General features: G+C 40.8%; 1 protein-coding gene across 3 annotated transcripts in view; it reads right to left on the bottom strand.

Moving 5' to 3' along the window:
• The window catches only part of VPS13A (vacuolar protein sorting 13 homolog A), a 233,138-nt gene extending 226,920 nt beyond the window's left edge, over nucleotides 1-6,218 (bottom strand). For all 3 annotated transcript variants that reach the window (XM_041740166.1, XM_041740174.1, XM_041740183.1), the window contains exon 1: nucleotides 5,976-6,218. In XM_041740166.1, the coding sequence (XP_041596100.1) occupies nucleotides 5,976-6,075 (100 nt within the window). In that variant the 5' untranslated portion in view covers nucleotides 6,076-6,218. The remainder of the gene's footprint in view (nucleotides 1-5,975) is intronic.
• Between the last annotated feature and the right edge of the window lie 17,187 nt (nucleotides 6,219-23,405).

Genomic DNA, 23,405 nt, shown 5'->3' on the forward strand with positions numbered 1-23,405 from the left:
TGTATGTTTGAACTTTTCATAATAAAATGTCCCTTTTAGCTCTAACATTCTATGCAAGTTTCTCAAAAAGCAAAGGCAAAAATAACTTTTAAAGAATGAGAATTGGTAATTACCACCATACTTCAAATAAACATTTGTTTGGCTCCCCCAGCACATTCTTATCACAGAAAAATGACTCCTTCATATCGGGAATTGTGCCCCGACTGAAGGAGTTAGGATGGTCTAATAGTGGGAGGACCCTGGCCTTGCCTCAACCCCTGAACATAGTGAGATCAGCATCAATTCATTTTGAACAAATAGGAAATTGATCTGAGGATCAAGAAGACAATCTGCACAATTGGAGGAAAAGAACAGGTGCCTGCAAGACTTACCTTAATTAACAAATCAAAGCATACCACCTAGTTAAAGGCCCAAACACTCCCCAGTGCAAGTGAGGAGCTCTGCAGAGGACTGATGTGCAGGAAAGAGCAGTCAAAACACAAGAGCAAAGTACACACAGCATAAACCAGAAAACACCTCCTGAAGCACCAGGCCCTGGACAGTGCATGACCCCTTTTGATATAGCATTACTCTCAGGAGAAGGAAACATAACAAGCTTTCATAACACGGAAAAGACAGAAACTTAGCCATGACAAGACAGAGGAATTCTCCCCCCAAAAAAGATGAAAAAGAAATCACATCCAGGGACTTGCTAAAAACAGATATAAACAACGTATGTGAACAAGAACTCAGAACAACAGTCATAAGAACATTAGCTGGGCTTGAAAAAAGTACAGAAGACGTGAGAAAAACTCTTGCTCCAGAGATAAAAGACCTAAAAACTAGTCAGGTCAAAATTAAAAAATGTTACAATTGAGATGCAAAACCAACTGGATGGAATCACATGGAGGATGGAAGCAGCCAAGGAACAAATAAGTGAAATGGAAGATAAAATTATGGAAAATAATGAAACTGAAAAGAAGGAAAGGAATTGTGCCCTGATCTTCATCTTCCTATGGAGCCACTAGTACACTGGGGGTATGCAGTAAGTGGTCACTGAACATTAAACTCTACTGTAAAAAAAAATAAAAATAAAAATAAATAAATAAACTCTACTGTAAAGAGAAAACTGGGAGAGCACACTTCAAAAACAATATATGCTAGTTAAAAAAAAAAGAAAGAAAGAAATTCAAGTTTCTTTTTTTTTTAAGATTTTATTTATTTATTCATAAACACACAGAGAGAGAGAGAGAGAGGCAGAGACACAGACAGAGGGAGAAGCAGGCTCCATGCTGGGAGCCCAATGTGGGACCCCAGGCTGCAGGCAGCACCAAACCGCTGCGCCACGGGGGCTGCCCCGAAATCCAAGTTTCTAATATTACATAACAACATCAGGTGTAACAACCACCACCACCCAAAAAAAAAAAAAAAACAGTGAATTTATTAGTATTATAATTTTAAAGAAAACAAGAGCGAAAGAGACAGAAGACTACAGAAGGAACTATAAAGTATAAGGTATTCCTTGCCATTACAAATGGCACAAAAGCCACTCTTATTACTACTTCTGCCTCTGAATTTCTAATGCTTTTGCCCTAAAAGTGCGCTAAAAATGCAATGCACTGCACATCACAATCCTTTGTCATTTGTTTAAAAAAAGAAAAAAAAAGATGTTGATGTCCTACTCCAGATTAATGAATTATAATCTCTGGAAAGCAGTTCAGAAATCTGTCTGTAACAAGCACATATGGCTGATTCTGATGCAGCTAGCTCTTAAAGAAATCATGAAGTTCTAGATTGCTTAGAAAAGTTAAATGAGGTATGCCTGGATGGCTCAGGGGTCAGTGGCTGAGCATCTGCCTTTGACCCAGGGTGTGATCCCGGGGTCCTAGGATGGAGACCCACATCAGTCTCCTCATAGGAAGTTTGCTTCTCCCTCTGCTTATGTCTCTGCCTCTCTCCCTGTGTCTCCCATGAATATATAAAATCTAAAAAAATAAAATAAAATTTAGATGGATCTCAGATGAGCCTATGAAATAGTACTACCTAAGTAGATGACATATAAAAAGGGTGGGGAATTTTTAGTAGTGCACAGAGAGTATACCAACATCAAAATTCACCCAGAGTGTGAGATACAGTTCAATTCCTTCCCCCGCCACACACAAAATAGAGGCTTCTGATATTCAGTCTTCTACTTGTAGGGCCCAGTATAGTAGCATAGTTCTGCTACATTATAATTATGTAGATTTTTGTAAACTCCTCATTTATATATGACAATGTTTCTAGGAAAAATGGGATTCTAATTTTCAAAACATCATCTCAGAAACAAAATTTTCAGAGCACTACCCATTATTAGGTTAATCCATGCAACTCCTGAATACTAATTAACACTATTAATATGCTAACAGTGAAATCAGCTGAATTATTAGACATCTAGCAAAGACATACATTTAAAACCAACAGGTCCCTCTGACATTAAACCATAAAAATATTAAGTCCATAAAATAACCATTTTCCTATGTAGCATCTAGTTTCTAATTTTGAAATTTAAAAATATAAAGTTTATCAAAATTATTGCTTTTTAAATTCTCAAAGGATTTTTTAAAAAACTAAAAGCTATTATTTAAAGCTTCACTTATCAAAATATAACCAACTTCTGCAAATAAAACACTGATATGTTGTTTTAAAAATCTGATAAACACCAAAGTTAGAGGGATCATACTATCTGATTTCAAGACTTACCATAAAGCTAGTGTTATCAAGACAAGTGTGGTGCTTGCAACAATTGGACATTTGCATCCACATGCAAACAAATGAACAACAACCTTCAACCTATACCATACCTTAAACAAAGATGCATCAGAAATCTAAATAAAAAACATAAAATCATAAAAGTTCTGCAAGAAAACATAAGAGAAAAATCTTTGTGACTTCATGGAAGGCAAAGATTTCATAGACACCAAAGTATGATTCATGAAAAGTTTCTGCTAAAGTGGACTCGATCAAAATTTAAACCTTTTGCTTTGCAAAAGACAGACTTCGAAGAGACTGAAAGAAAACATTTTCAAATCACATATCTGACAAAGGACTCACACATAATATGTAAAGAACTCTAACATTTAACCATAAGACAATACTTTGATAAAGAGTTTGGCAGTTCCCTTGTAAGAAGTCAGTTACCCTATGATTCAGCAATTCCACCCTTAGGCATATACCCAAGAAAATTTAGAACATATTCCCACAAAAAAAAAAAAAAACTTGTGTATGAAATGATCATAGCAACATTATTCATAAAAGCCAAAAAGTAGGAATAATTTAAATGACCATCACCTGACGAACAGATAAAATGTGATCTATTCAGACAATGGAATATTACTCAGTCATAAAAAGAAGTGATACATGCTACAACATGTAGCTCGAAAATATAATTTGAAGTGAAAGCAGCCAGAAACAAAAGGCCACTTATGTTGCATAATTATATTTAAATTAAAATGTCCAGAATTGATAAATCCATAGAGATAAAAGTAGATTAGTAGATGCTGGAGCTGAGGTTGGAGGGATCAGGAGAAAATTTGGGAGTGACTGCTAATGGTTATGGGTATGAGGTTTATTTGAGAGTTTTGAGAATGTTCTGGAATTAGTGGTCATAGCTGCATAATTTTGTGAAAAAAATTATGCACGAAAAAAGACTTAATTGTACATTTTAGAAGGATAATTCAAGAGGAACAAAGCAAAGGAAAACAAAGGAGACGCAGCAAAGGAAACGCAGTTAATACTGTCATAACCTTTAAGGCAACAGATGGTGACAACATTTATCATGGTGAGCATTTCATAACCTTTAGAATTGTTGAATCACTGTTCCACATCTAAAACTAATAACACTGTATGTCAACTATATTAATAAATAACACTTCTAAAAGGGTGACCTAAATAGTATGTAAATTAAATCTCTATAGAAAAAGAAAAAAAGCCAATTTAAAATAAGCAAAAGATCTGGAACAGACTTCACCAATGAACTATAAAAACAGCAAAGAACACGAAAAAATGCTCAATATCTTCAATCACTAATGGTACGCAAATTAAAACAATACTTTTAGCACTGCATACCTATTAGAATGGCTAAAAAAAGGTTTTGAAATGACAACAGTAAATGCTAGTGAGGGTGTAGAGCATCTAAGCACTCATCCAATGCTGGTGAGACTGCAGAATGGTACAACCGCTTTGAAAAGCAGCTCCACAGTTTCACAGAAATTAAATATTCACTCATCATAAAACCTCGCCATCCCACTCTGAGGTAGTGACTAACCCAAGGGAAATAAAAATTTATGTTCACACAAAAACCTGTACTTAACAGCTCTATTCATTATGGCCAGAAAGGGAAACCAGCAGACAGACTATAACACATCCATACAACAAATACCACTCAAAAACACAGGAATGAATACTGCTGCACGAAACACATGGGTGACTCTCAGACTGATTTTACAGAGGAAGTGAAATTAAATAAAAGCAGGCCGACACCAAAAGCTATCTGCCATATAATTCCATTTATGTGGTACTTTAGAAAAGACAAAACCGTTCAGACGGGGAAACAGAGCAATGGTTTCCAGGAGAAATGGGGATTGGGAAGGATAGACTGAAAGAGGGGCAAGCAGAAGGAACTTTGCGGTCCTGATGGAACTTTTCCCTCTCATGACTGTGATGGTGGATACATTCCTCGACTTTGCATGTGTGAAGGCAGTACTGTACACGTCCCAAGAGTGAATTTTACTGTATGCAGATTTTAAACAAATTCATCCATAAACCGCACTCTATCACCAACCTCCGCCTTGAATGCAGAAGCAACCTTCACTACAGATCACTACAGCGCACTACAAAACGTTTTCAAGGCTTCCTTCTAGGGTGTGTGAAGACAGACTGTATTATTTTTACTCTGCAAATGAGAAGCAGAACAAGTTAATCCCCAAGGTTCTGCTACCAGTCAGAGATGCAGAGTTAGCACTCACGTCCCTAGCTCTTGCGGGCTCTACCACGGTACTGGGGACCAACAGCACAGTAACTACAGATTCTATCAAACTAATTACCTACTCACACTCTTCCATAAAGGAGAAAAATCAAGATAAAGGAGTATCGTAGAAGAAGGCCGAAAGTGTGTGCATATGAAGTGCAAAAAAAAAAAAAATTTAACCTTAACTTTGGCCTAGGAGACTCACTTCGTACAAGGAAAAGGAATCCAATTTACAATGAGCGTGTAAAATAAAAAAGGGTAGAATACTGGAACAGATGGAAGCGCTAATAATGCTCCAAATATGGAAGCGCACCGGGGTAAACGGATACAAAGTAAAGCTTCGGTCCTTCAGCTAAGCCACTAGGCGCCTGTTCATCCCCGTCTTGCAGGTCTGAGACGTAGCACGGTGCGCCTAGTTTCTTTAAAAAAAAAAAAAAAAATTCACTGCGACCCACAAGATCCCCAAAGCCTTACAAAGGTGACACACTCCGGGGCCAGGCTGTGAACTGAAAACTGCCCGCCACCCGCAGGAGCCGGCCGTGCACCGGACTTTCGCTTTCTGTTCGCCGCAGGAGCCGGCGAGCAGCCCCAGCAGGCAGGTGCCCGGCAGGGGCCGAGCGAGAGGGCGTCTGCGGTCACCGCGCTCGCCTTCACGTGCGCGGCAGCGTGCGGCCTCGGTGGGCGGCCCCGAGCCTCCGTCATAACCCGGGGGTGCAGGCCGGCCCGGGAGGGGCCCCCCCACGCCCGCACAGCTGGAGCCCGACGGCGCGGGGCGGCCGGCAGGCACCTCGGAAGAGGGGGGTCGCCTCACCCGCGCCCCCGACCCGCGCCCTCCTCGCGGGCAGAGGCCCCCGAACCGCCGCCGGGCTTTACGTAATTCAAGCCCGAGGAGGGCGGCGGCAGGTGGTGGCGCGGGGCGAGCGAGGGGCCCGAGGCCCCGAGAGGGCAGAGCGGGAGGCCCACGCCTCGGGCGCGGCGGCGGTCTCGTTACCTCCCCAGATGCCCAGAGTGAGCTGGGACGTGTCCAGGTTCACCACATAGTCCCCCAAGAACCGGTTCAACACGTCCACGACCACCGACTCGAACACCATCGTCCTCAGCCGCGCTGGCCGCGGCAGCCGCCCCCCCGCGGCCCTTCGTCCAGCGCCCGGCCTCCCGCGCCCTCCGTCGAGACCGCTCGGTCCACCGGCTCCCGGGCGGCTCCCGCTCGGTCAGCCCCGGCGCCCGACGCCGAGCCGCGCCGCGAGCCCTGCGAGGGGCGGAGGCGGCCGCTCGCTCCGCGCGTGCGCAGGCCGCGCTCCAGGGCGGGGGCGGAGCTCGGCGCCGACCCGGGCGCGCCCGCGGGAGAGCAGCGAGTGCGGCTGCGCGGCGGCTCCTCTGACGCCCGCCCCTCCCCGAGCGGGACCCGCCTCCTCCCCATCACCAGGCGACGCGACGCGACGAGCGTAGGGAGCGGCCAGTTTCCCCGCCCCCCGGCCCCGCCCTCACCTGCCTGCCGGCGTCCCGACCTGCGGCCGGGGCGGGGGCGGGCGCGGCGGTTACCCCCGCAGGGGGTGGGGGCGACCCCGCGCGCGGACCGGCGGGACCTGCCCCTAAGCGAGGCGTGGGCAGATTCCAGTCCTTTGGCCGTCAGGTTGCGGGCGTCTCAAGGGAGGGTCCTAAGGAGCCCCTCCCCCCATCGTTACAGTAACTGCCCCGCCGCGTGCTCGGAGCGCGGGGCCAGGGTGAGCGGAGGGTGACTTAGCTTCTCCCGCCGCCCGGGGTGCGGAGCGAGGGCGGTGAAGAGCAAGCTCGGCCCCGGAGCGCCGCGCCCCCTTTCCCTGCGCGCTTTTTTTTTGGTCAAGTTCTTCTCTGGGAGCCTCCTTTCAGATTCAGATTCAGAGCTAGAGAGTCAACCAGTCCAAACGGTGCTGAGCGCCCTTCAAGAAATACTGTGATACTGAGGCTCAACCCTCGAGTCTTACCAAACTAAGTAATAATTAGGAGCTCTTTCAGCCCCCCCCCCCATCCCACCCCCATTTGGTCTTACATAAGAAGTAGGACCAAATGCCTGAGCTCACAGAGAGAGGCTGGATGTGAAACACGGAGAACTATAATTAATCACCACCCTCTTGAGGATTTAAGATGTAGGAGTGTACTTTGAACTTTTTTTCTCCTCGCATCCTGAACATTAAAGGGAAACCTCAAGGGGACTGGCAATGCGAGAAGCGGAAGCTAAGGAGCCTTAGCACCCAATGTCAGTCACAGGAAGAAACGTCGATCATAAACCCTTCACGGAAGAATCTCAAGGGGAGGGAATCATCAATTAACAGGCCCCAACAGGGAAAGAGGGACACTGCATCTCCTATGAGAAATCAGGTTGATGAGAAACTTTCATCACCCTGAACCCCTGCTTCTCTCCAGCTGACTTTTGTTTAAACACCCCCCCCCCCCTCCTGGGGTGCCTGGATGGCTCAGTCAGTTAAGCACCTGCTTTCCCTTCAGGTCATGATCTCTGAGTCCTGGGATCAAGCCCTGGGTGACTACCTGCTCCGTAGGGAGTCTGCTTGTCCCTCTCCCTCTGCTCCTCCCTGCCCCTCTCCCATGTGCACACACACACTAGGACTCTCTCAAATAAATAGATACAATCTTAAAAAAAAAAAAAAAACTCCCAGATTTCTCCTCCATAAAATAATGTGCCTTGTTTTTGTTTGTTGAACTTGCCTATGGTTTTGCAGTAGCTTGCCTGTCCCATGTTGTCATTCATTGCTGTTCCCAAATAAACTCATCCTTTGCTGGTAAAGTAACTGGCGATTTAATTTTTAAGGTTCACAGTATCACCAACAAATAATGCCTCTGATGACTGTTAATTCCTATATCATTTTAGCACTTTTTGTATATAGGGACCCAATTTTTTTTTTAAGGTTTAAGATTTGTCTTTGCAAGTAAGAATGCCTGGCAGAAAAGGTATAAATCTTGTTTCATATGAGTTCATAAATTATATTTTCATACAATTTTATATCGAAGGATCTTTATTATGTCAGCAATTCAATCTCTTGATCTTAACAATAATGAAGCAGAGGTGTTAAGGATCGATCCCAGGTGACATAACTAATGTTCTGCAGAAAAAGACCTGGAACCTGGAACTTCTTACTGACTCTACCCTACCACCGCACCTGACTAACACAGAAACCTTTACGTACAGATAGAGGCTGAAATGCCCAGCAAAGGGAAGAACCCGTAATTAGGTATTTTACTACCGTAGTATTATTTAGAAGAAGCCAGCTAGACGGAAGCTACAAATTCCACTATTAAATCTAGCACCATAGATTTAAAGTGCAAGAACTCCAGAACTCAGTCCAAAAATACATCTAAAATAGCTTGCAAACACTTCATACTAGTTTTCTATAATCCTAGAAAATCCTCTAGAATTGGATGAAGAAAGATGTACTGCTGAAAATATAGAACTGTAAGCATTTCATTGATAGAGGGTAATGAAAAAAATTCTTCTGAGCAAGTGTTTGAAGTATATAAGGGGATGCCTGGGTGGCTCCGTGGTTGAGTATCTGCCTTCAGCTTCTGTCCTGATCCCGCAGTCTGGAGTTTGAGTCCCACATGGGGCTCCCTCTGCCTCTGTCTCTGCCTCTCTCTCTCTCTCTGTGTGTCTCTGTGTGTGTGTGTGTGTGTGTGTGTGTGTGTGTGTGTGTCCCTCATGAATTAAAAAATATATATATAAGATTCATATTGTAACTGAATTCTTACCTAATGTTACGTGCAGTATCATGAACGCACATTTCCTAATTACTACAATGTACAGTTTTGCACTCAGTCTTCTTGTTGCTTAATCTGAGAAAATTTATAAGACAAAGCATAGTAATGTCATCATGTAAAAAATAATTTCACTTACTAAACCATTAAACCAAATATCTGTTGGACCTTGAAAAATAATTTCAAATACTTCCAAAAAAGAAGTGTTCCAAGTTGCAAATTTGGGAATATGTCAGGGTGTTTTTTGTCCTCCAGATCATAATTAAAATGCTGTATTTCATTGTTTGCTCAGATTTAAAAAAAAATTTAAGATTTTATTTATTCACGAGAGACAGAAAGAGAGAGAGAGAGAGAGAGGCAGAGACATAGGCAGAGGGAGAAGCAGAGTCCAAGCAGGGAGCCTGATGTGGGACTTGATCCCGGGACTCTGAGCCAAAGGCAGACGCTCAACCGCTGAGCCACCCAGGCATCCCTTTAAAAAAATTTTTTGAGTGAACCCTGACTGCAACATGATCTAACTTTACAATGAATACCTAACTTTGTAACTAGGATTTGCTGGCTTATGCTTGCTTTAAATGCCACAGCTTTCCATTTTTGAAGTTTTGGCATACTGGTAGTTATCTTGGACATTTTCTTCCTCCTAATTAATTCCTCCATCCATAAGTATCATTTGTGTACTGCTTTTCCTGACCTCATTTGTGAGGTCAGCACTGTGGGAGCAGCCTGGGCGGCCCAATAACAAAGCCTTTGAAGCAGATCACATTCCCAAACACATTCAGCTCCTGGAGGAACAGTTCTAGAAAATGTCCATCTTACAGAAAAAGTTTTACTGACCTAGCCTCACAAAGCCCAGTGCTCCCATCTCAGTTAATGATTTAAACATTATAAACAGGGATCCCTGGGTGGCGCAGTGGTTTGGCGCTTGCCTTTGGCCCAGGGCGCGATCCTAGAGACCCGGGATCGAGTCCCACATCAGGCTCCCGGTGCATGGAGCCTGTTTCTCCCTCTGCCTATGTCTCTGCCTCTCTCTCTGTCTCTCTGTGACTATCATAAATAAATAAAAATTAAAAAAAAAATTTAAACATTATAAACAAAATTATTTGGGTTTATGTGTTCCAAAACCTTAAAAAAAGAAAACAAATTTGTTGGAAAGGAAATATAAGTAAAAGGTTAAGAAAAAATTTTAAAAGATTTTATTTATTTATTCATGATAGATATATATATAGAGAGAGAGAGGGGCAGAGACACAGGCAGAGGGAGAAGCAGGCTCCATGCCGGGAGCCCAACGTGGAACTCGATCCCAGGACTCCAGGATCACATCCTGGGCCAAAGGCAGGCACTAAACCTCTGAGCCACCCAGGGATCCCCAAAAGGTTAAGAAATTTATAAGAACTTTACTTAGTGTTGGGAAAAGTCTAAATTGATACAATCTTTCTAAATGGTAGTTTGTAAACATCTACAAACTGATATAGACATATTTATGACACATATGCATATACATGAATGTATATATGGATATACATATGTATCATAAATATGTCATATACATTTAGTCATACATGACTTTTGGCTCAAAAATCCCACTTCTAGTGATATACTCTTAAGAAAACAGAAAAATTTTAAAGACTATCCCCATAAGAACATTCACTAAAGCATTATTTATAACAGTAAAAAATTGGAACTATCAATAGGGAAGCTGGTTAAATGTACACATACACAATGGCTTACTATATAGGCTTTAAAATTAAATGCAGATAGATCTATACTAATATGGAAGAAAGTCAATAATATATGCTTGTGAGAAACAAGAGACAGAACAGCATCACACCAATAACATAAATTATAAATATATTTAAGTGTGCAGAGAATATATATAAATACATATATACACACACAAATGTAAAAGTATGACCACCAATTAATACTAATTATTTTTTCTCAAGTTTGTATTTAAATTCTAGCTAGTTAACATATATGGTAAAATTAGCTTCAGATGTCGAATTTAGTGATTCAACACTTTCGTGTAATACCTGGTGCTCATTACAAGTGCACTCCTTAATACCCATCACCCATTTGGCCCATCCCCCACCCCACCAGCTCCCTCCATCAACCGTCAGTTTGTTCTCTTTAGTTGAGTCTCTTATGGTTTGATAACCTCTCTCTCCTTTTTTTCTTTCCCATATGTTCATCTGTTTTGTTTCTTAAATTCCACATATGAGTGAAATCATATGGTATTTATCTTTCTCTAACATTTCATTTGGCATAATACACCCTAGCTCCATCCACATTGTTGCAAATGTCAAGATTTTGTTCTTTTTAATGGTTGAGTAATACACCACATCTTCTTTATCCATGCATCAATCAATGGACATTTGGAATCTTTCCATTGTTTGGCTATTGTTGATAATGCTACCATAAACATTGGGGGACTTGTGTCCTTTCTAATCTGTATTTTTGTATCCTTTGAGTAAATACCTACTAGTGCAATTACTAGGTCATAGGGTCATTCTAGTTTTAACTTTTTGAGGACCCTCCATACTGTTTTCCAGAGTGGCTGTACCAGTTTGCATTCCTACCAACAGTGTAAGAGGGTTCCTCTTTCTCCACATCCTCACCAACACCAGTTGTTTTCTATGTTGTTAATTTTAGCCATTCTGACAGGTGAAAGGTAGTATCTCATTGTGGTTTTGATTTGTATTTCCCTGATGATAAATGATGTTGAGCATCTTTTAACGTGTCTGTTAGCCATCTGTATAACAGTGATTCTCTTTAGATGGTGAGACTTAGGTCATTTTCTTTTTCTTTTTTCTTTTTTTTTTTACAATGAGCATGGATTTTTTTCCAAAAAACAAAAAAACTGCTTAATATTATAAGATTACTACAAATGAAGTATAATAAGACTTCCATTATCATACTAATTGAAATGTTGTTAGCCTAAAGCATATCAGCTTTGGAGATTTTGAACCATGGAAATTGAATTTCATTACATTCAACAATATGCCATACACTTAGAACATTTAAAAAGTGGATGTAAACTTAATTTGTTCCTCTACACTGGTGAAGAGAGGTGTATCAGAAATGTTATTATATTGTATATTCTTCTGTGACTCTTAGGGAAAATTGCTCCAAAATTGGAGCCAACTGAAGTTTGTGAGCAAGTTCTTAACCCTGATGGTGAATTTGTGTGAACTCTCAAAAATCTGCCAAAAGACATGAATAGACATACAGATGGCAAATAAGGAAAATATGTTCAATATTATTAGCTATGGGGGAAATGAAAATTAAAACCATAAATGAGTTATCACTATACATCAACCAAAATGGTAAAAAAAAAAAAAAAAGAGAGAGAGAGAGGTGAGTTAACACCAAATGCTGGTGAGGATGCAGAGAAAATTGACCATGTGTGCATTCATTATGGGAATTTGACATGGTAATAGCTACTCTGGAAAACAGTTTGACAATTTCTAAAAGGAAAACAAAACAAAACAAAACAAAACCAGAAAAACTAAATATGCACAGACCATACGAGCCAGCAGTTGCACTTCCAGACATGTATCCTAGAGAAATGAAAACTGTGTTCACACAAAAACTTGTACAAGAATGTTCATAGCAGTTTCATTCATAATAGGCAAAAAATTGGAAACGACCCAAAAGCTTTTCAACAGATGAATGGAAACAGACTGTACGTAGTACATCTAAACCATGGAATACCACTCAGCAATCAAAAGGAAAGAACTATCAATGCTATACACAACCTCAAGATACATCTCAGGGCATTATGCTGATTCTATTTACAAAATGTATAACAAAATTATAGAGATATAAAACAGATGAGCAGTTGCCAAAGGTTAGTATGAGAAAGAGGAACAGGTGTGGCTACAAATGATTAGCAGGGAGGAACCTGTGTTTATGGAGCACATTTGTATCTTGATTGTGGTAGTGGTCAAATAAAATTGCATAAAACTACACACACAAATGAGTGCATATAACATGGGTGAAACCTGAATAAGCTCTATGGATGGTACCAATGTACCATCCTGGTTTTGACCCAGAAAACTGATGAAGAGTGTGAGGAAACTGGGTGAAAAGTATGAGGGATTTCCCTGTAATTTTTTTTTCAACTTGCTATAAATGTATAATTTATAGACGAAACTGGGTGAAAAGTACAAGGGACCTTCCTGTAATTTTTTTGGCAACTTGCTATAAATGTATAATTATTTTGAAATAATTTTCTTAAAGGCTCTGGTAATTTGGGGTCTGATTAGGGGTACTGCTGAGAATGAGATGAGCCTGGGAAGTAAAAGATTCTACAAGATGCTTGGTAAAATATTCACAAAGGAAAAGTATGTGAATGTGATACCTTACCAGAACATATTAAAATATCAATTACTCTGTATGTGATACATGTAGGTTTTTAATACATACTTGTTGAAAGAATGAACAAATGTTGGATATGAAGCCACACCCAACTCTCCCTACACTGAACACATTGCCAGAGAAGTAGATTACTATCTCATGAGAAACTTAAGGAGAGACTGTTCAGAGGGTACAAAGCCCCACAGGCTGTGATACTGGAGTGAGGTTGCAGCCTCCAGGAGGCCTGGGAACGGCTGGGACTTCCCCCTGCTGGTGTCTAACAGCCAGATATAGAGAGAGAAAGAGGAAGCATGCAGAAGGCAAGATTCTGGACCCAGAATTAGATTCCAACGGCAGGGTCTAGGTGAATCCAGGGAGAATAATATAATCTCAAGAGTATCCAGAAGGAGAAAGGGGAACCCTCTTGCACTGTTGGTGGGAATGTGAACTGGTGCAGCCACTCTGGAAAACTGTGTGGAGGTTCCTCAAAGAGTTAAAAATAGATCTGCCCTACACCCAGCAAATGTACTGCTGGGGATTTACCCCAAAGATACAGATGCAGTGAAACGCAGGGACACCTGCACCTCAATGTTTATAGCAGCAATGTCCACAATAGCCAAACTGTGGAAGGAACCTCAGTGTCCATTGAAAGATGAATGGATAAAGAAGATGTGGTCTATGTATACAATGGAATATTACTCAGCCATTAGAAACAGACAAATACCCACTGTTTGCTTCGATGTGGAGGGACCTGGAGGGTATTGTGCTGAGTGAAATAAGTCAATCGGAGAAGGACAAACATTATATGGTCTCATTCATTTGGGGAATATAAAAATTAATGAAAGGGAATAAAGGGAAAGGAGAGAAAATGAGTGAAAATATCAGTGAGAATGACAAAACATGAGAGACTCCTAACTCTGGGAAACGAACAAGGGGTGGTGGAAAGGGAGGTGGGCGGGGCACTGAGGGGGGCACTTGATGGGATGAGCACTGGGTGTTATGCTGTGTTGGCAAATTGAACTCCAATTAAAAAAAAAAAAAGAGTATCCAGAAGGATCCCCTAAAAGCTGTTACTTCCGTACTTCAAAGCTGCTACTGTATTGCCTGCATCATCATGGGAATGGCCACAGCCCACACAGTGGCAGATAAGGCCCTACAGAATTGGCCTTCCACTCCCCTCTACCCTTATCTAGAATGCTCCTTCCTTTTGTATTTGTAGACTCTTGCGGTTCCTGACCCTTCCCTGACCAACCTGGTTAACACTGATACCTGCCCCCACCCGTCAGAACTCCTCTATCTTCCCTGCCTTCTATCTTCCTCAGGGCACTTACCAACCTGATACACTATGGGTTGTTGGTTTTTAAAAAGATTTTATTTATTTATTCATGAGAGACACAGAGAAAGGCAGAGACACAGGCAGAGGGAGAAGCAGGCTCCCTGTGCGGGGAGCCCGATGCGGGACCGGATCCCAGGACCCCGGGATCACGCCCTGGGCCCAAGGCAGATGCTCACCCCCTGAGCCACCCAGGCGCCCCGACACAGTTTTCTACTTATCTATCTCTCCCCACTGTAATGTGTATAATATCATATAAGCTACTTGAGGACAATTAATTATTATTGTCTTGCTCATCATTCTATCCTCCGTGCCTAGAACTCACACCTTCGTGGAAGGCAGGAGACAACCCTGCCAAGTGCTGGACTGCCGCAGGCCGGCTGCAAACCCGCCCTGGTATTCTCGCTTGCCTGCGGCTTGGGGCGGACGCTGCGGAGCGCAGCAGCCCGGCGGCTGGCTCCTGGTTGGGCTCCGCCAAGAGGGGGCGCCAGAGGGGCTGGAGGAGGAAGGAGCCGCTCGCCCCTTGCGGCTTGCTCCTTGCGGGGCTGCCGGGCTACTCCCTTTTCTTAGGAGCCTCCCGCGCAACCCGCCTCGGCCCGGACGGCTGCACTGCCTCAGCAGCCTGTGCCTCTGACCTGCATTTTCCCCAACTTGCAGAATCCTCACCCTCGCTCCATCTCAGAGACGGCGGCAGCAACCTCGCCTTCCCGCCTCTCCATCCCCCTCCGAGGCCCAGGCTTCAGCTGCAGGGCGCCCCCTCCAGGTGTCCACGTCCGGCCTTTGGTTCACTCATCCCTGGGCTTCGGTCTGCGGCCCGCGGTAACCACTCCCGGCTCTCCTTCACTTTACTACTCACCACGTTTGCACCTGGTTCTGCACGGATCTCCTCCTGCGGGAGCAGAGGGGACCCGCAGCTGAGCCCGCGCGGGCACGCGTTTGGCTGAGAGGGAGGCGGTACCGTTAAGGGGAGGGGATGCAGGCCGCAGGTGAGCAGGGAAGCCACACTCGCGGCCAGAGAGAGCATCAAGTGTCTGGACTGGCAGCCACCGCCGGACTGTGAATAGTAATGAATCCAAGGATCCAGGGCTCGGATCATTCAGAGCAGGTCAGGCAGTGGGGTGCGAGGCGGGTCAAGATGAAGGCTGCAGACAGGCTCCGCATTATGAAGACCTGGGGGTCAGGTCTTAACAGTTTGTGGCACAGGGCCGTGGGGTGAGCAGACTCACTCCAAGCTCAATCCACTGAAACCACTGCCCTGCGTGTTTATTCAGTCCAGCCCTCCCCTCCCCCCCATTCCGGAGCCAAACTTGATTTAGACAGTATTCGAAAGGCCTCCCGGATACGAGCCCGCTGCCCATCTAGACTTCTGACTATTGACCGCTATCTCTTGCTTCTATTCGCTTTCCTCCCTTTGTAAACCATTGAGTGCACACGGGGCTGTATGACTGTGTGTGTTCCTGCTCCCGTGAACCCTTCCCCAGAGCCTGGGCCACCTCAGTGTGCAGTTCTAAGGCCAGCCTCTGTCACCCTGCCCTGCCTACCCTACCTGACCTATTAATGCAAGTAATCTGAAATACACAAATAAGAGTCACTGACCAGGATGGAGTGGGAGAGTCCTGAGTTAGAGAGAAGCCAGAAGGCTGTCGTTGACATTTAGGCATAAGGCAGTTATGAATCTCAACTAAGTCACAGCAATCTAAGTGAATAGAAAGGCATAAAGAAGGGGCACCTGGGTGGCTCGGTGGGTTAAGCATGGGGGACTCTTGATTTCAGCTCAGGTCATGATCTTGGGGTCTTGGGATGGAGCAGAGAGTGGGCTTGAGGATTTCTCTCACACTCCCTCTGCCCCTCCTCCTGCTTGCATATGCTTGTGTATGTGCAAGCACATGCTCTCTCTCTCAAATAAATATTTGAGGAAAAAGAAAGCAAACAAAGACTGTCATAAGTGAAAAGGAGGACATACAGGTAGAATTTTTGAACTCTAAAAACTGATTAACTGTAGTGGATGAGGTAAACAAAATAATCCCAAGATTGTGTCATTCATAGTAACTGGAACATGAAAGCAAGGTATTGGTTTTATAGCAGATGATGAGAAGCTCTGTTTTTGGTTGGTTCCATGAGAGCTGAAATCTAGGGGAAAATATCCAGGACACGGTATTGTTTGTCTAGAGATAGTTAGAAGCTAAGAAATGAGGTCCCAGTGAAAGTCCAGGACAAGATATGAACACTTGAGAGCTCCCTACACAGAAGCAATAACCCATACTCCATGTGTGGATGCCATTTAGAAGTAAAGGAATGTAGATAAAGGAAAGTTGACAAAGGATTGAACAGTGAAGAAACGTTCTCATTTATGGAAGAGTCAAATGGACACGAGAGGGGAGGTATAGGAAAGAAGCCAGTGTACCTGAAGTGGGTGGCCACAGACATCCCAGATGGATGTGTAGGAGGAAGGGGGTCAACACTATAAAAACTGTAGAGATGTCAAAAAAGATAAACAGTGAGAAAACACAACCAAATTTAGCTGTTTAGTGAATACCTGAAAGGTCTTTTGTTTTACCTACCAAGAGATATCAAACCAGTCACTAAAAAAGTTGATTTTAATCACCAAAGTTTCACTAGAATATTTGAACATTATGTTTACCAATAGTATGCTTAATTTAGAAAATTAAGTTCATGCCCACACCTATCAAATTCTTAAATGCACATAACAATATTCAATATTAAAATATTAAATATTAAAATATTAATTCAATATTAAAATAAAATTCATTTTCAGTGAGGGTTTATTAATTAATGCAATACACATCCACATTAATTTTTGTAACTTTGCAGTATTTAAACCCTTCTTGTTCTAGTATATGCTTTTATTATCACAATCTAACAACATTCCTGGTAAGAATCTAAACTGATCTATAAATAAACCAAACAGTCACCTCCACATATTCTATTTTCTGGTTGCCTTAATCACAGTTTGTCTTTATTTAACAATGACTTGCCTGGAAATATGCTAATCTATAAGTAGATTTTTAGCAAATTATTTCTAAAACAATTTTCTAAATTTATGTACTTCTCTAAGTCTTGACAACATACCACAGGCGTGTATGTGGGGCCACAAGAAAACAAACCCCTTGCTCCCCAGTCTACATACGTATCCACATAGACAGATGTGATGTAGAAGTTGTAGTATGCACCAGAATTTTAATAATAATATTGTCCATGTCATGTGGAGATAGCTTATGTACTTTATATATATACATATATAATTCACATTATATGTACACTTCATACTATATATACTTCACAGTACATACACAATTCACATTATATATATCTTTCATGTTATATATGTGTAGATATATATATATATATTTCACATGTAGTATCACAGATGGAGGATAGATTTTAATAACAACAACAAAAAGGACTGCTGACACATTTATACTCATGTATACCAGAAGTGTGTTTTTATTTAAAATACTTTGTTTAGTTCAACAATTGCTTATTAAGTAAAACCTGATAAGGTCTAAAGTTTGCCAATGTTCACATTTTATATGACCTTATTTCCTAAAGAACACAACACAATTTTCCCAGAATCTCTTTCTTGAAAGTAATCATGGTATTTTTCTACTAGTAATAAAAGTAGTCTCCGTCAATTAGTTATCACATTTATACTGTTCTTAGATTATACACTGTGCTTTTTATAGCCAAGGAAATTCTGAGTCAGATGCACTAATTTGGTTTTGTTAATGTTAAATTAGCTGAGTCAAGCCTTGGCTACCAATTCAAACTTTGGTTTTCCCTCAAAGGAAGTTGAAAGAGCACCATCTAGTGGAGTTTTTGACTTAGGATCCTTCCAATTGGGTCTTCAAATTTGGTCAATTTTTTTATACAAATTATCTTTTAAATAATAATGATTACATATCCACTCCTTTATTTTCTAAAATAAATCCTAAACATATTTTCAACTAAACTTAAGATTAAATATCAAAATCAATAATTCATTTATGACATTTTAACTACTGAATTGATTTTTCTCTCACTTAAGTATTACATACTCCGGGGTTTCTTACTTTTCATGCAGATTTATATCTTTTTAAAGGATATTTAATTGGCTGTAATTTTATGTTACTGAATGAAAATTTTTCACTTTTGTTTATTCCCTTATTCCATTATTTTTCTGTTCTGTACCTTTTAGCATCTACTCCTCAAATTCCCTAAATGATTCCTCCTCACATGAAAGTCTTCAAAAACCTCCTCATCAAAGACGCTTTCAATGACCACCCTATCAAAAATAGCACCATTCCTCTGGCCCTACCTCTATTCTGTGACATTATTTCCATATCCTGTTATTTTCCTCATGGTACTTAACGTTAGCTCTTATAATACGTATTTATATCTCTCACCATAATAATTTCTTTTTTTTACAGATTTTGTATTTTTTTAAAAATATTTTATTTATTTATTCATGAGAGCCACATCGAGAGAGAGAGAGAGAGAGAGGAAGAGACACAGGGCTCACATGCAGGGAGCCCGATGCAGGACTCAGTCCCGGGTCTCCAGGATCAGGCCCTGGGTCGAAGGCAGCCTTAAACCACTGAGCCACCCGGGCTGCCCAAGAATTTCTTTTTTTACAAAAATATTTTATTTATTTATTTGACAGAGAGAGAGAGAGAGAGAGAAGGAGAGCACAAGCAGAGGTAGTGGTAAGCAGATGGAGAGAGAGAAGCAGGCTCTCCGCAGAGCTGGGAGCCTCATGTGGGGCTTGATCCCAGGACCCCGGGATCATGACCTGAGCCAAAGGCAGATGCTCAACCACTGAGCCACCCAGGCACCCCTTTGTAATAATTTCAACATTGGCTCCATTATTTTACCCATCTCTGTAGCTTGTCATTTAACTGGGTAGGATTCTGCTGTTTGACACCACATTCTGTGGTGTGACTTACTTAAGCCACTGAGATATGAGCAGATGAGATGTAAGCAGAGTTGGAAGGACACTGGCTCAATTGAGCTTGCTTTCTCCCTTGTGGCAATAAGAACACACCTAGACTGAGCTAGCAGAGGATGGACAATACATGGGACAGTGCCTTGTCTGCAGGGTTTCCCCAGTTGCCCCAACTGACTTAGTTATGCTGCCTTTCAGCCTATGTTTTGGAAATTCTAACTATGATTGGTTTTTTTAAGGTATTTGGGGGTGGTTTGTTATGTAGCAATAACTAACTCATACAGCCTCCTTATACTGTAAACTCCTTGGGTACAAGCCTTTTCTGTTTTCTTCATTGCTACATCCCTAGCACACAGCACTACTGTGCCTGGCAAGTTGCATAAGTGAATCGGGTGAGGCCATATATTATATTATGACTTAACTAATAGCTTTTCTGATGGTCTATTTTTGTATCCTCAATGTAGGACTCAAACTTAACAACCTCAAGATCAAGAGTTGTGCTTTCTACTGACTGAGCTAACCAGGCACCCCTACCAAGTATTTTAAATGTAACTATTTTAAGTGCACAGTAAAATGCTATAATAATGAACTTAATGGAATGGAGTTGTGATTGGCTCCTTTTATGATCACTGAGTAGTCTAACAAGGAAATTTAAGAAAGCCATCCTACCTCCCCATAGAAGTAGGCACAAGGTATACCTTGTAAGCAAGGGATCATTTTGAACAAGATTTTAAATGAAGATGAATGAGTAGCAAGGTACCAAAGTTCTGTGGTATGGCTACAATATTTTAGTCTGAAAATTTTTTGAAAAAGAGATATTACCAAATTGTCACCTACACTTTTCTAAGTAATAAAATACTCATTAAATGTCTCATTTTAAGATTTTTTTTACCCCCTAACCCAAGGTAAATAAAATATATGGCTTCAGGTTATGAAATTTTTAGCTTCTTGGGGCACCTGAATGGCTCAGTTGGTTAAGTGTCTGACCTTTGATTTTGGCTTAGGTCATTATCTCAGGGTCATGAGATCAAGCCCCAAGTTGGGTTCCATGCTGGGCATGGAACCTGCTTATGATTGTCTCTCCCTCTCCCTCTGCCCCTCCCTCTTGCTCTCAAATTCACGTGCTCTCTGTCTCTAAAACAAATAACAAGGTTATTAGCTCCAAGCCAAGGTTTATCAACCTAAATCTAACATTAACATTTGGGCTGGATATTGGAGGGGATTCCCTGTGCACTATAGAATGTTTACCAGCATGCCTGGCCTCTACCCAATGTTTCAAGACATTGCTATATGTCCCATTAAGAGTAAAATCACCCCTAGTTGAAAACCACTTCTCTAAGTTAACAATTGTTTGTGAAGAAGCTACTGTAAACTATGTTTTGCTTTTGGATGATTTTTAAAGAATCAAATGACCAATATACCAAAGAAAATTAGTATTTTTTTAAAGAATAAGGCAATAAAGTGTACTAAGCCAAAATATAAAGTAGGATAGGAAGAATAGAAGTAAAATATTGGTCATTATACTAAATGTGAATGGGTTAATTCCTTTCTTGTTAGACACAGACTGAGTCAAACAACCCAATAGATATATATATATATAAATCATAAGATATGCCTCTAAAAGAAAAAACACAAAAAGATTGCTTAAAGGCAGAGTTAAAATAAGAAAATTTGGCAAGAGAAATTCAAGATGCTAACATTAATGTAAAATAAACTAGGATTTAGGCCAAAAAGAATTATTAGGAGAAAGAGAAATGTTTATGTTGATAAAAAGTACAATCTACAAAGAAGATAGAACAATTATATCACTTTATGCACCAAACCACATAGAATCATAATACGTATGCTATTTGAGATATTGTAGAAGTTGACATTTCATTAAATAGAATTTTTAATATACTTCTCTCAGGAATAAAGATTCAGAAGATCTATATAATAACAGAAAATTGATTATATATATCTATGTCTGTACATAGACATATATGCAGATGAATAATATACTTAGTATATTGGGAAGATTTTCTAAGCATAACACTGAAGCCAAATATTCCAAGGAAATTTAAAGACAAATGATGAAGAGAGGAAAGGATTTTCAACATCATGATGTTATTTTTTTTTAAAGATTTTATTTATTTATTAATGAGAGACAATGAGAGAGAGACAGAGACACAGGCAGAGGGAGAAGCAGGCTCCATGCAAGGAGCCTGATGTGGGACTCGACCCCGGATCCCGAGATCACACCCTGAGCCAAAGGCAGACGCTCAACCGCTGAGCCACCCAGGTGTCCCAAGATCATGATGTTAAAATTCAACATAATCTTATAAATTTAAAAGAACTCTCCAACAGAAAAGTATGTAAATGATTTAAATAGACAATACATGACAGGAGAGATATAAATTTTTAATAAATATATGAGAAAATGTTCAAGTTTTCAAGTAACAAAACAAATACAAATAAAAACAAGAAAACACTTCTCACCTATAAAAGTCGACAGACTTAAAAAATATTGATAGTAGCCACATTCTGAAGGAAATGGTGAATCGTCAGCCTTGACATCAGTGATAGTAGTAGAAATTGGTATAATCTTTCTGGACAGTCATTGACAAGATATATATCACAAGTCTTTAAATTGTGCTTACCAGAGGCACCTGGGTGACTCAGTGGTTGAGCAGACATCCCCTTGGGGAGCCTGCTTCTTCCTCTGCCTATGTCTCTGCCTCTCTCTGGGTCTCTCGTGAATAAATAAATAAAGTCTAAAAATAAAAAATAAATAAATTGTGCTTAACGTTGAATCAAAACAGTCCACTTTTAGTAAATTATTCTAAATAAAATATACCATTTATTGAAGTTTACCTCTGAGCCAGGCAGTGTAGCAAACATTTTACAAACATAATAAGATTTAATCCTTAGAACAACTCTGTTAACAGATGTTAATTATCAACTATTACAGGTGAAGAAACTAATGCACAGAAAATTTTAGCAACAAGCCAGAAATTAAACAGCTGGAATAGAAGTTTATATATAAGTCTATAAGAATTCTAGAAAAAAAGGGGGGGCATATATACACGTCTATAAGAATAAGGATGTTTACTGCAAAGTTTATCATACAAAAAAGTAGGAAATAGTGTTTGTTATTCATTAATAGGGGATATTATATAAATTGAATCCATTCAAAAATCATATAAATTTTGAAAGGAAATGTATTTAGGATACACTGTTTTTTTTGTTTGCTTACTTATTTGAGATAGAAAGAGAACATGAGAAGGGGGAGAGGCAGAGGGAGAGGGAGAGAATCCTAAAGCAGACTCCATGCTGAGTGCAGAGCCCCATAGAGGACTCCATCTCAGGACCCTGAGACATTGACCTGAACTGAAATCAAGAGTCAGAGGTTTAACTGACTGAGGCACTCAGGTGCCCCATTGTTGAGTTAAAACACCTGGTAGAAAAAGATTGTCATAGTAATAGCTTTAAAAAACAAAAACAAAAACAAAATACTTGCTTTATGCCAAGTACTTTAGACATGTTTATTGCACTCTCTAAGCATTTGCACAGAAAGTAGTCTGGGAGGATTTGCACTATGGTTGTCTCCAGGTGGTAGAATCAGGGATAATTTTTGAGTCCTTGTTTGTTTGTTTGTTTGTTTGTTTGAAATAAATAAATTTATTTCAATTGGCATATATTTATTTCGTAGTCAGGAAAATGAACTGTAAAAATGAAAGAGAAAAAAATCTTTAAGAAACAAGTAACTGGAGCTTATTCATATTGTTCTGATACACACATGAGCCAGGAGAGTGTGCTATGCTTCCATCTTTCTAAACCTTCTATCTTTTTAAGTAGAGCACTACAATTTAAAAGATGATCATCGTATCTTATCGTGGATTCTTTAATAAAGTCCTTGTAGTCATGATTTAGTTTTCAAAATGTTGGATATATTTCAGAAAACCACCAAATGACATACAGCAGTCAAATAGGTTTCTGATTTCTCTAACAGATTTACACATGTAACTCAGATGTCTTCATATTTCGCCTTCCTGGAGTATGAA

The sequence above is a fragment of the Vulpes lagopus genome, chromosome 2 (assembly GCF_018345385.1).
Source record: "Vulpes lagopus strain Blue_001 chromosome 2, ASM1834538v1, whole genome shotgun sequence".
In the NCBI taxonomy this organism is placed as follows: domain Eukaryota; kingdom Metazoa; phylum Chordata; class Mammalia; order Carnivora; family Canidae; genus Vulpes; species Vulpes lagopus.